Here is a 12,016-nt window from a genome sequence, read left to right as displayed (position 1 = left end):
ACTTTAAGCAGCGGCGGCACCCGAGCCGCCCGCTGCTCTCACTCCACAAAGGTCCGAAGGAACGGTGCACGTTGCTTGTTTGCTTGGCAGAGATCTGCCGCGAAGCTACGAGGGTTGAAAGATTTTGGAGCCACACTCACAGGGATGTTGGCCGAGTCGATGCCAGTGTAGACATAGCCGTGCGTCGTGTTGAGACCCTCGTCGGCGCACTCGAGCGTAATCGTCTTCAGCTCGGCCCAGTAGTAGCCGTTCGAGGTGTAGTCCTCGGCCTCCCAGTCGACCATGCCACCACCCCACTGAACAGTGCCCTCAGCGGTGCCCTCGATACCGGAGGCCCAGATCGCTAGCTGCACGCGGGAGGGAGTGGTAGGGTACTGGCTGAGAGTGTTAGCGCTGCCGTCTCGGAGCTGTGACGGAGGTGAGAGGGGGGAGTGAGGTCACAGCCGAGCTAGCTGAACGAGTTCGGGTCCATTCCTCGCTCGACAGGCACCAGATGATTGACGGCGACACATGCCCGTTCCAGCTAGACAAGGTTTCGCCAACGATCTCCTAGCTTTTGCGCTTCACCAACACCTGAAGATTTACTCCACCCCTCATCTCCACGCAAAGGTACTCACAACTGTCCGTCGGCAGTGACCGTCTCGCTCTTCTTCAGAGTGCGCACAACCTTGCCGTCAATGAGCCAGTTGAGCTCCTCCTCCTGCCAGTCGAGCGTGTACGTGTGCCACTCCTCGGACGCCTTGCCGCCCTCGACCTTGTGCGTCTTGCCCTTCGTGTTGACATAGTCCGCAATGCCGAGGAAGAAGTAGTTGCTCTGCACCTCGTCGTTGGCGGCGCCGACCCACTCCCAGTCAATCTCGTCCTTCACGTCCGACATTGTGATCGCAGAGGTGATGATGCCGCCCCACTTGGAGGATTCTGCTGTCAGCGCAAAGGCTGGAGGTAACAGAAGGGAGCGCAGCACTCACTCATGACAAACTCCATCTTTCCGTAATGCACATAACGGGTGGATGAGATACGGGTGCCGCCCGCGTCCTTGGTGAGCGTGAGGCGGACACCGTCGCCCTCGGGGTTGGGGACGATCTCGCCCTTGTCGACTCACAGTTAGCACTGCTATGCTTGGTATGGCAGACTCACCGACCCAGTCCCACTTGGTCGCGTTACCGTCGTACTGCGTGTGGTTCAGGAGCACGAGGCTGAGGTCGGTCGCAAAGTTGTTCGTGTGGCTCTCGCAGACGGGAGCGGGCATGCAGCTCTCCAGGCGGAAGGAGTCTGACGGGTGTCAGCAGAGGGCGCTAGTAGGTGGGTGTCGGTGTTGGCCGCGGTTCATTTGATGGCTTCCCGTCTTCCTTCCTGCAAAGACGTACTGAGCGGGTTGCATCCTCCGAGACAGAAGGCGCCCTTCTGGCAGTATCCGTACTCAGAGCAGCACGGGTACGCCTTGGGGCAGAGATTGGTAGCGTTGCAGAGCGTCTCGGCAGCGGCCGGGAGGACGGCAGCAGTGAGCGCGGCCAGGGCGTAGAGGGCTTGGAGCATCGTTGACGAGCTGTTTCAAATGAGTGTCGGGTTCAAGGGAGTGTCGTCGTCCGAGGTCGTAAAGTAGAAGTCGTGATCAACGTCAAGCGAGAGTCAAAGAGTAAGTATCAAGAGTAGTATCGGTGTGTGATAGAAATGCATAGGACCAAGCAACTCCAAGAGATGCGAGAGACGCTAGCATGCAACAATGCTTGGCCTGCTGGGCCAGCCCGCGCAGCTCACCGCCGAAGACGCACTGACCGTCGTTCGGACCCTTGCAATGGCTCTATACACGGGTCCGACGGGGGTGAAGCGGGGGTGGCGCTCCCTCCCGCTCGTGCCGCTCCTACTGATGCATTCAGGCTTCTATTTCGAGGCTTGGCTACCCGATTCCAGAACTGGCTGTCAGGCATTTCAGACCGCTTTAAGCATGTCGCAGCTTGCCTCGATGCCGTACATCAGGCAGCGCCGAGGCCGCCGAGGCCGCCGAGCCCCAGCAGTCCTTGATGCGGTGTTGACTACTGGTGAATAGTGATCGATGTGGACTTTCTTGTCTGGGTTCCGGATCGGTGGTCGATTCTAGGCACGGTGTCCCGGTCATCCCTGTCCCCCACGTTGGTATGCTAGGCTTGTTGGGCAGCTTGCATCGCGTTCAGTGTCTGGTGAGCCTGATGCTCTGGCAGCGTTGGAGGTCCCGAAGGTTTGGCGCGAGATGTTCCTTCTGTGCGACGAGCATCGGAAGCTGAGGGGAGCTGCTCTTTCTCCGTCGATCACCCAGAAGCTCACTGAGGGCACTCTGGCTTCTCCTCATTCCTCCTCTGCAAAGCATGCACGCAGCTGCAAGGAGAAAACTCCAACTCTGCGCACGGCCCTCCTTGTTCTGTCCCTCCTATTTCTCATGGACTGCCCAAGGCCGGTCGTGGACGACACCCCACCTGGCGTTCATCTCTTCGTGGAGGGGACCGCTTAGCGCAGCCAAAGCCGCCATGTCCCGAGCGCATCCGGCCCCTCTCGCCGAAGCCACATTCCGCCCATCTCGTGACTACGGCGGGGCTCGATGCTGGCCTTGCGATGCATGTAAGGTAGAGGGTCATGTGGTACTCGACGTCGCTGCGATGCACGTTGCTGCACTGTACTCGTCGGATTTCCGAGAGGAGGTTAGGCCGACGCAAGCGTGAGTTGCCGCTTCTGGTGCATGGGCGCGTGAGCGGCAGTGGCCCAGCTGGCCCAGACGCGTGAGCGTTACTGCGCGCTGGTGTCAGCGGCAAGGACGAGGACGCGCCGCGGCAGATCAGATATTCAGATCGGATCGCGGAAGCAAATGGGCCCACTGTTGCTGGGCAGGTGAGATCGGCTTGGCCGCTGTAATCTTGCCAGCTCGTCCAGCGTGATACCTGCTGCCTCTCTCTTTCTCCAAACTTTACCCATCACTGGGGATTTCGTTCTCTTTCTCCATTTCTTGATCCGTTCCACTCGCCTCTCGTTCTCCAGCAAACTCTACGGTTACAGCCCGTCGCCCCGACCCGCCGACGTTCTTAATTTTGTGATCTGTCACCCTTCCCGATAAGCCGGCCAGCTACCAGCAATAATGGGCTTTGCTTCCAACATCGTCATCGGCTCGACCGCCTTCCTCCTTGGAATGGTCTTCATGTGCCAGGTCGTGAGTAGGACATTGGGGACAGGGCGCACCGATGGGCGCTGTGTCTCACTCCAAGGGAGCTTCGCGAAAACGTGGATGCTGGATGGCGGATGACTGGATCCGAGTCGATCACGAAAACAAATCTTGTTTTCATCGTGACGCGGGACGCGTGTCATCGCGCATCCACGTCTCCGCGCTGTCAACCATCAATGCGGGCCCGAAATTGAGGAGTCCAGCGCATCGTCTGCAGTCGAGCGGTGTGAGCGCGCCGGCTCCTCGTATCCCGGATCGTTATCAGCCCGGCGCACCCGGTTGGCTCACCCTTTCCCTGACCAATCATTGCCACAGGTGGCAGACAACTGACATCAGGTCGACATCCCTCTCCTCTACATCCCTGTGACGCGTGAGGCTATTGACAATGCCTACGCCTTCTACGAGATGTGGTACGAGGCCCCGGGTGCCGTCAAGGTGAGTTACCCATCCAGCTGCAAACTGACGACCAGGCGCTCTTCCACGCCGTCCTCGCCCTGCCGCTCCTGACCCTCCTCTTCAAGCTGCACAAGTGGAACGAGTCTGCCAAGTTCTTCGACGGCTCCGCGATCGCGCTCCAGCTCGCCGTCGTCGTGCTCTACCTCTCCGTCCACATCCAGAGCCTCCGCACCTTCCTGCCCGACGCCAAGTCGACCTGGACCCTCCTCCCTCAGCCCCCTCCCCTCACGGAGCCGATCACGGAGGACGACAAGATCGAGGCTGTCCGCGTTCTCGCCGCCGGCAACGCGCTCGTCGGCATTCTCCTCATCGGCGTGCTCGGCATGCAGATCGGCCAAGAGTACGCCGGCAACATGGAGGCGCTCGAGCAGAAGGCGATCGACGAGGCCGCCCGCTCCGCCTCCGAGCTCAAGGTCGAGGACAAGAAGAACATCTAGGTGTCGCGTAATGTCGTCTGTGGGTTGATAGATATGCATCCTTCTCTCTAGTGCTTCCTACCTCTATGTTGCCTTCACAGCGGCTTGTACACGTTGACGTACTGGTCCCAGCCTGCTGTGGCGAGCACGCCCTCCTCGAACAGCGCCCATCCGAGAGCCATGCAGAACTCGGTGTGGTCTCCCATGGTAGCGATCGCGCGCTGCTGCTGCGCGTCCCACACCCGCGTGCTCATATCGTATCCGCAAGAAGCGAGCACATCGGCATGGTGCGGGCTCCACTGCACCTTGCGCACCGCGAGCGAGTGCCCGCCGCCATGCCGCCCCAGCTCGGCGACGGGCTGGTTCGTATTCCGCAAGTCCCAGACACGCACAACCCGGTCCTTGCCCGCCGTCGCGATCAGGCCGGGCTTGTACTTGTTCCAGTCTGCTGAGAGGACGTCCGCCCCCGGGATGGGACATGCGAGGAAGGACTGCACCGCCTGCTGAGGACTGCGGATGTCGTAAATGCGTACTGTTGGGTCTTGACCGACGGTGAGGAGCTGGTTCGTGTGTGGAGACCACAAGCTGGCGTAGAGCTGTGTCGGGAGTCGGGGGAGGGTCACCAGCGCAATCGTTCGGTCTGTCAGCCACTGTGGGTCAGCTTCTGCAACCAGCGTTGTAGCTGAGTCTCGTCCGGTCGCCGAGGTGGCTCGCCGGCGTACTCACCACCTTGGCCACTCCGTCCCAGCTCGCCGTCGCGAACATGCGCTTCTCGATGTTGCTCCAGTCGGCGCACACGACCTCCGCGTGGTGCTCGTGCCAGGCCTGCACTGGCAGCCCTTGCAGAGTAATGTCGAACAGCCGGATGGAGCCGTTACCACACGCCGCGAGGACTTGGTTTCTGGCAGTCAGCTTGCAAAGAACAGGTTGCCTACAGCTGTCAAACTCCAGCTACGATCCAAGTTGAAGCTGGTGCTGCGCTTCTCGGCGCCGATCATCACCTGCCGCCCTGCGCTGACAGCACACTCACTCATGCGCCTCGTTCCACGCAACGTCATAGACCGAGTCCTGCGTATCGAACCCACGCTCTATCGTGATACCGCCACCAGGTCCTCCAAGCGAGCAGATTTCGACTCGCCCATTACCGACGAGACCGAAGTTGGCGCCAGACGCGAGGGCGAACTTGCCGTCATAGAAGGGCGAGAAGGCGAGCGAGTGGTGCGCGAAGCCCGGTGTACGCACACGCCCCATCGGGGGCACGGTGTGCGGGAGCGCCATCGTTGCAGGTCGTTAGTAGTCGTTAGAGAGTGGAAAGGAGTGGAGAAAGGTTGGAAAGGAAGGGGGAAGGACGAGGAACCGATGAGATCACTGAGGATTGACTGGACATGGAGGAGATCGGGTAATTGCAAGCGGCAGGGGCTCCAGCTTGGCTCGGGGGCTCGGTTCTCGGTGGGCTGGGTCCGAGATGCACCCGGCGGCCCAGTCACGGTGCCCAGGTTTCACCCATTCACCCAGCGTTCCATATGCATGTGAGCCTTTCTTGTCCTTTCTCAACTCCGGCTCTTCGTATGAGCTCGCCATCACCTCATGTGTGAATCCCACCACCATCCCACCCCTCGGCATCCGGTACTAAGGACGCCGCGGCAAGCACCGCGAGATTGGCCACCCTACGAAAGGCAAGGGTCGTCGCCAGCCAGCCTTAAATGACGTCGCCACGTGCAAAATGCATCCGCGACGCGCCTCGCCTCAACCAAACGCGTGCAGTCCACTGCGCGGCTGCGTTTATGACTTTGTTGTTTTCGCACCCGAACGACCGCCCGCACCAACAATAACGACGACCAGACACACAAACTCTATCTTCGCTTTCGCCTCCAATACCACACCAGAAGGGCAGACGAATAACAGGAAGTCGCACGACTAGGACCGACCACCATGCCGGCTCCTGCGCCGGGCAAGATACAGGCCCTGCCTGGTGAGTCCACCGAGGTGGCTGGCAGTGAGATGAGGCGATCAACACCGTCAACTGGTGTCACCGTCCGACAATACCGCCCTGCCGATGTGCAGCTGCTTCACTCGTCTGACAAGCTGACATCCAGTCAAAATCTTATACACCATCGATACTTCGCCCCAATCGTACCTTGCTGTGTTATCGGAACGACAGGATGTCTACGTGCACCCCGCATCGCAGGGTATCATGATGGGAAGCTGCGCACTGAAGGCGCTGGCACGGGGCATCTGCTTTGCCAGGTGAGCTACCGTCAGCCGACGATGAGCTAACAGACAGCCCGGAATGCGTGCCAACACGATCAACGCTCGACTTCTCTGTTTACAACCTCGATCCATCGCGGGCAGGAGCGCGGAGCACTTTCCATGGCCCCGCAGCGCCGAGTAGCTGGGCGGGAAAGGGGTTCCTTTCGTGGGCACTGGCCGAGGGCGGGAGCGGGAGCACTCTCGCGCGAGGTCGCCTCGTGCGTGAATATGAGTTCTCGCCAACGTGCTTCTCGGAGGGAGGCGGTCTCGAGGGTCTCATGGCTGCTGCTGCTGCCGCTGAGGCCGAAGGCGACGGCAAGGGCTGGGGTCTCGAAGTGACGCTGACTCTGCGTCAACTGAACCCCGAGGGCAAGAGCGAGTTCTCCGGCCGACAGGCATTCGAATCAATGCTGGCCGGCGGGAAGTCTACGGCCGCAGCGCCGATAGCTGTTGCGAGCAGCCCAGCACGCCCCTTGAACGCAACCGATGCCGTGTTTGCGAAACCGCCCCCGCCCCCGCCGAAGCCCACGTCTCCTTTGCGACATGTTCGCACGATGCCCCGATCGACGCCTGGCGGACCCAGCGGATCGGCGTCGTCGCCTAGTCGACACAGCGTTTCCAGCGTAAACAGTAACGCGACTGTTAAGCCCGAGCCTTCAAGAGCGAGGGATACAACACCCCCTCCTCGCACTGGACCACGTACACCACCACCGCCATCACCGGCTAGAGCACAACTCATGAACATCCTCAAGGACCAGGGCCGCGTGTCGCCCAACATGGCGGCCAAGATTGCGTACAACCCCTTCCTTGCCAAGCTGCTCAAGGCCATGCCCGACTCGCCGAGCAAGAGCCCCGTTCGTCCTTCGCCGAAGGGCGCGAACGGTATCAGTGGCATGCTCTCTCCCTCTCCTTCTAGACGGAGTGAACGTGTCGCGCTGCAGCACAAGCCTGCTTCTGCCTCCGTGCTCGCGCAGGCGAGCAGCAGCGGCAGCCCCTGGGCGCCGACACCGACGCCTGCGGAGCAGTGCTACAATTGCGCATCGACTGAGAGCGACCAGTGGATGACGAAGAAGCTCCGCGACGGGCCAGTGTGCCAGGTCTGCAACGGTATGTTCATAAAGCTTCCAGGGCATTAGCAGTAGCTGACAGCAGATTGCGGGCAGTATTTCAACAAGCATAAGAAGATGCGTCCGCGCGAGCTGTGGGCCAAGCCTGCCGCAGCGTCGTCCGCGGCTGCTGCGACGCCGCCGGTTCGCTCTTCGCCCCGCCTGAACCGTGTGCGCAACGATGAACCTCCTCCCGAGAGCCCGCGAAAGCGTGCACGCAAGAGCAGCCCGCGGCGCCAGCCTCCGCCATCGCCCTCTCCCCGCCGCTCGACCCGCAACACGAACGCGACGCAGCAGCAAAACGGACGCACCTCCCCAACCCCCGGCGAGAACGGGGGGACGGTGCAGCCGCTCGACTTCCACTTCCCGTTCGGTCTCGAACCTCTCCCGCCCTCGACCGACGGCGCGGACCTCGAGTCCCTCTTCCTCAGCTTCGACGACGACGCGAACGGGCCGCCCAGCGAAGCCGTCGACCTCATGGAGATCTTCGGACAGGGCCAGGATTCGGACGCGATCATGGACCTCCTCAGGGTCATTGAGAGCGAGGGCGACAATGCCTAGGAGGCTTTCGCCAACGCTATTGACACTGTACCCGCCTCGTCTTCGCTTTCTGCCGGTACCGAGGATACGAAACCGCTCTTCTCCTCGTCGCCCGTTATGGTCGTGCCTTCGCCTGAAATGGGCACGCTCGCCCCATCGCCCAACATTGACTGAACATTAATTCACCAGACCGCCATCAGACCGGACCGACACCACATGTATTTTCTCTGTATTATTTGTTGTTTCTGCATATATGCCTTTCCCTGTGGCACCTGCTGTTGCGTCCATATCGTTGTTTGATGTGTTGTGGTGAGATCAGCGATGCGGGGTTCCACCCCAACGTCAGTCCTTCCCTCGGGGTTGATTAGAGGCTCTAATCCTATGCATTTTGGGTTGTGTCCAGTGTTGGGTTGTTTAAATAATCTTCTCCGTCTGCCACACCGAGTTGGTCGCGAACTCCTTCGGGGCTACCGGGTCCGTCTGAGGTCAGCTTCTGCGGCTTGAACACCAAAGCTGTAGGGGTTGATAACGCAGTCGCGGGGACCCCCGAGCACAGCTACCCAGCCAGCCACTCCGGACACTCACAGTTTGTCCACGGAAGGATCCCGTCAGTCGCTTGTCGCGGTTCATCATCATCTGCTCCCAGGGGTCGACGTGGTAGCGGGGAGGCTGAGGTCAGCTAAGAGAACACAAACAGCGTAGAAGCTGAATGATGCGCGATGTTGTTGTTACTCCTCCACCCAAACCTCCGATTCCGAGCTCTCTCCCTTCCTTCTCCTCCTCCGGGTCCGCTAACAGCTCCTGTGCAGCCACAGACACCCAGGTCTACGCTCAATTCGCTTTACCGGAGAATTGCTCCGTCTGTCGAATCCAGGTCCCGACTCCCACATTCCATCCCGATCGCACAACAACAAACGCGCGCCGCTCGTGCCAAACGCACCTTCCAGTCGTTCTCGAACTCCTTAACGGTCTTGAGGAGCGTGCCGGTCGCGGCAAACATGACGGTAACGAGACCTGCACGTTAGCTGTCTGCTGTGCGTGTCGACCAATCCAATTGCTCCGAAACGTCACTCGGGCTCGCGCGTCAACTAACCGAAAGGAAGAAGGGCCTGGAATTTCGTCAGCATCTCTGCCCCGTCCAGCTCTCGGCGCAACTCACCTCCCAGGGAACGGGCATGATGTCTGAGTGGTGTCTAGGCGGTGATCGTCGAGGTCAACGTACGTAGCGAGCGTGCTGAACGTCGACCTGCGGTGCACCAGCCAGCGAGCGGCGCTCACCCAGGCTGGGCGGACTTTCGGCATTTCACCCCCTGTGGCAGCCACGCGACATCCACGCGAGATGAACGAGTCCGGACACAATGACAATGTTCGCGCTCTTTTGGACGTCTGAACGAAAGCTCGAGCTCGATCGATCAAGCATACCGCTCACCGAAAGCAATGGCGCCCAAGAAGCAGGCCCCGAAGGCCGAGCAGAAGCCGGTGAGTATATTCCGTTGACTGGCTTCGACTATCAGTGCCCAGCTGTGTAGCCTCCATAGGCATAGCTGACATCCAGCGCGGCGACAATGTCGACGAGGCGCCGCTGCAGGCCGTCATTCTGGCCGACTCGTTCAACCGCCGCTTCGAGGTTCTGTGTCTCGATCAGCCCCGAATTCTGCTGCCCCTTTGCAGTGTTCCGCTGCTCATGTGGACGCTTGAGAGCCTGAGTCACTCCAAGGTCAAGCAGGTGTTCATCTTCTGTGGTGTGCACGCGGATAAGATCCGTGCTTTCGTCGAGTGCGTAGCTGGTAGCCGAATGGAGGTTTAGCTGACCAACAGGGAGTCGCCTTTCCAGCACCTGCTCGACATTCAGTGTCTGTCCTCGACGACCGCCAGGACGGCCGGTGACGCACTCCGTGAGCTCGACGCCATGAGCGTGAGTTAACTTCGCATCGTACGTCGAACTGACCTGCAGCTGCTCAACCCGGAGAACCCGTTCATTCTCGTGCACAACCCGATTGTGTCGAACTACGACATCTCGCACATGGTCGAGGCGCACAAGAAGCGTCGCGAGGTCGACAAGAACGTTATCATGACGATGGGCGTTGCTCGTGGCGGACGTCAGCACCCTGAGTCGCCGGTGATGCTCGTCCACCCCAAGTCGTCGCGACTGCTGCACTATAGCCTGAACCCGCTTTCGCCGCGCAAGCAGCGTGTTGACTTCCCCGCCAACCTGTTCCTGGACCCGTGGCCGGCTTCGATCGACGAGTACGAGATCTGGTCGGGCACGAGCGCAGCCTCGCACCGTGGCGGATACCGCGATGTTGGCATCGATGTGTGCGAGGCAGACGTTCCGGCGCTGTGCACGGAGAACTTCGACTACCACGACCTCAGGAGACACTTTGTGAACGGTGTTCTGACGTCCGAGCTGCTCGGCAAGAACATCAACGTGCACCTCGTCGGCGAGGAGAAGGCGGAGGAGAAGGCAGACGCTGCCGGCAAGGGCGGACGATACGTTGAGCGCGTGCGCGACACGAGGACGTACGGCGAGATCACGCAGGACATCCTGCGCCGCTGGGTGTACCCTCTTGTCCCCGACGTTAACATCCCGGGAGGCTCCAACTACGAACTTCGTAGGGGTAACGTGTACGTGTCGCGCGACAACGTCATGCTGGCGCGGACGACGGACCTGGATGGCCCCGTTCTCATCGGCGCGAACAACACGCTCTCGCCCAACGTTACCGTGTCCAAGTCGACGCTCGGCGCCAAGTGCTTCGTTGGCCCGAACACCTCCATCGAGTCATCACACATCTTCACCAACGTCCGGATAGGCGCCGACTGCAAGCTCGAGGAGTGCATGATCGGTTCCAACGTCACGCTCGGCGACGGCGTTGTCGTCGGCAAGGGCACGCTGATCGGAAATGACGTCGTCATTGGGAACGGAGTGCAGATCCCCGAGTTCTCGCGTATCGGACGCGCCATCTACAGGCCCGAGGACTGGGACTCAGAGGACGAGGACAATGAGGAGCATGAGGAGGCGATGCGCAACCACTCTCTCACCGTCCTCGGCCCCGACTCCAAGGGTTTCCTGTGGCCGACCGAGGAGGAGGAGGAGCTTTCTGACTCTGACGACGAGGACGAGGACCCGTACGAGCACCCGCGAAACAAGCGATGGCTGCAGCTCGGTCGCCGCCTGTCCGATGTCTCGGTCAACACGGAGGGCTCGCTCTCTACCCTCTCGATCGCTTCTTCGACGCCGGATGAGTCGCTCATTGACGTCGATGGAGACGACTTCGACTCGGACATCGAGATGGAGGTCGCTGGCCTGAACCTGAACGGCGGCCCCAGTCAGGCGTTCTACAACGAGGCGCGCTCGTCGCTCGCTCGTGCTTACGAGGAGGGTCACTCGGTGCCTAACGCGTCACTCGAGCTCAAGACCCTCGTCATGGGTTACAATTCTGGTATCGACCCGGCACGCGAGGAGGTTGTCAACTTCCTCATGGCGAAGATTCCGACCGAGGGCGGTGCCGCCAAGATTCTGCAGACGGCGACCGCGCTCTGGGAGCGTTGGGGCAAGCTCGCGTCCGGGCTCGCGCGCGACAGCAGCGACATTGCCCTCGACGCACAGACGTTCGCGGTTCGCAACCCGGCGTACATTCCCTGGTTCGGCCTTATTCTTCGTGCGCTGTACGACTCGGACATTGTCGACGAGGAGGGTCTGATCGAGTGGCGCTCGCTCTCGGCTGCCCGTGGAGAGGGCGCCAAGGAGAACGAGAGGGAGAAGTACCGCGAGGCCTTCGCCAAGGGTAAGCAGTACGTCGACCTGCTCGAGCAGATGGACAGCGACAGCGACGAGGAGGAGGACTCGGACGACGAGTAGAGCGCAGTAGATCATACCTCATGCATTTATTATCTAGGCAATGTTGATGATGCATCGTGACGAACATTGATTGCATGCATTGGAAGCTCGGCTAGGTGGAGTCCCCGCACGCGTTCATGTCGCGTACCAGGGCACCAGGCCAGGGTGGCCCCGTTTTGCCCGTTGCCGCCTGCCGCCTGGCGCCGCCGACCGACGTTTTGGG

At 60.6% G+C, this 12,016-nt stretch overlaps 5 protein-coding genes across 5 annotated transcripts; 3 read left to right on the top strand and 2 right to left on the bottom strand.

The window, feature by feature from the left end:
* Nucleotides 1-38: 38 nt before the first annotated feature.
* Nucleotides 39-1,536, bottom strand: A1Q1_04650 (uncharacterized protein; the record flags this gene model as incomplete). The annotated part of the gene is made up of 5 exons (XM_014322888.1): nt 39-378; nt 618-921; nt 969-1,089; nt 1,142-1,272; nt 1,368-1,536. The coding sequence occupies 5 exons, from the start codon at nt 1,534-1,536 to the stop codon at nt 39-41; spliced, it is 1,065 nt and encodes a 354-aa protein (XP_014178363.1).
* A 1,567-nt stretch (nt 1,537-3,103) lies between these two features.
* On the top strand, nt 3,104-4,080 carry A1Q1_04649 (uncharacterized protein; the record flags this gene model as incomplete). Its single annotated transcript, XM_014322887.1, has 3 exons — nt 3,104-3,175; nt 3,524-3,622; nt 3,709-4,080. The coding sequence occupies 3 exons, from the start codon at nt 3,104-3,106 to the stop codon at nt 4,078-4,080; spliced, it is 543 nt and encodes a 180-aa protein (XP_014178362.1).
* A 74-nt stretch (nt 4,081-4,154) lies between these two features.
* Nucleotides 4,155-5,337, bottom strand: A1Q1_04648 (uncharacterized protein; the record flags this gene model as incomplete). The annotated part of the gene is made up of 3 exons (XM_014322886.1): nt 4,155-4,723; nt 4,782-4,990; nt 5,090-5,337. 3 exons carry the CDS (start codon nt 5,335-5,337, stop codon nt 4,155-4,157), a joined length of 1,026 nt encoding a protein of 341 aa, XP_014178361.1.
* Nucleotides 5,338-5,991: 654 nt separating this feature from the next.
* Nucleotides 5,992-7,976, top strand: A1Q1_04647 (uncharacterized protein; the record flags this gene model as incomplete). Its single annotated transcript, XM_014322885.1, has 3 exons — nt 5,992-6,134; nt 6,278-7,416; nt 7,459-7,976. The coding sequence occupies 3 exons, from the start codon at nt 5,992-5,994 to the stop codon at nt 7,974-7,976; spliced, it is 1,800 nt and encodes a 599-aa protein (XP_014178360.1).
* A 1,343-nt stretch (nt 7,977-9,319) lies between these two features.
* A1Q1_04646 (translation initiation factor eIF-2B epsilon subunit) lies at nt 9,320-11,814 on the top strand (the record flags this gene model as incomplete). The annotated part of the gene is made up of 4 exons (XM_014322884.1): nt 9,320-9,434; nt 9,485-9,731; nt 9,774-9,870; nt 9,910-11,814. 4 exons carry the CDS (start codon nt 9,320-9,322, stop codon nt 11,812-11,814), a joined length of 2,364 nt encoding a protein of 787 aa, XP_014178359.1.
* Nucleotides 11,815-12,016: the final 202 nt, after the last annotated feature.

This window comes from Trichosporon asahii (genome assembly GCF_000293215.1).
Source record: "Trichosporon asahii var. asahii CBS 2479 unplaced genomic scaffold scaffold00070, whole genome shotgun sequence".
Classification (NCBI taxonomy): Eukaryota; Fungi; Basidiomycota; class Tremellomycetes; order Trichosporonales; family Trichosporonaceae; genus Trichosporon; species Trichosporon asahii.
The sequence above is the reverse complement of the archived record's forward strand: the minus strand, read 5'-3'. Positions and strand labels throughout refer to the sequence as shown.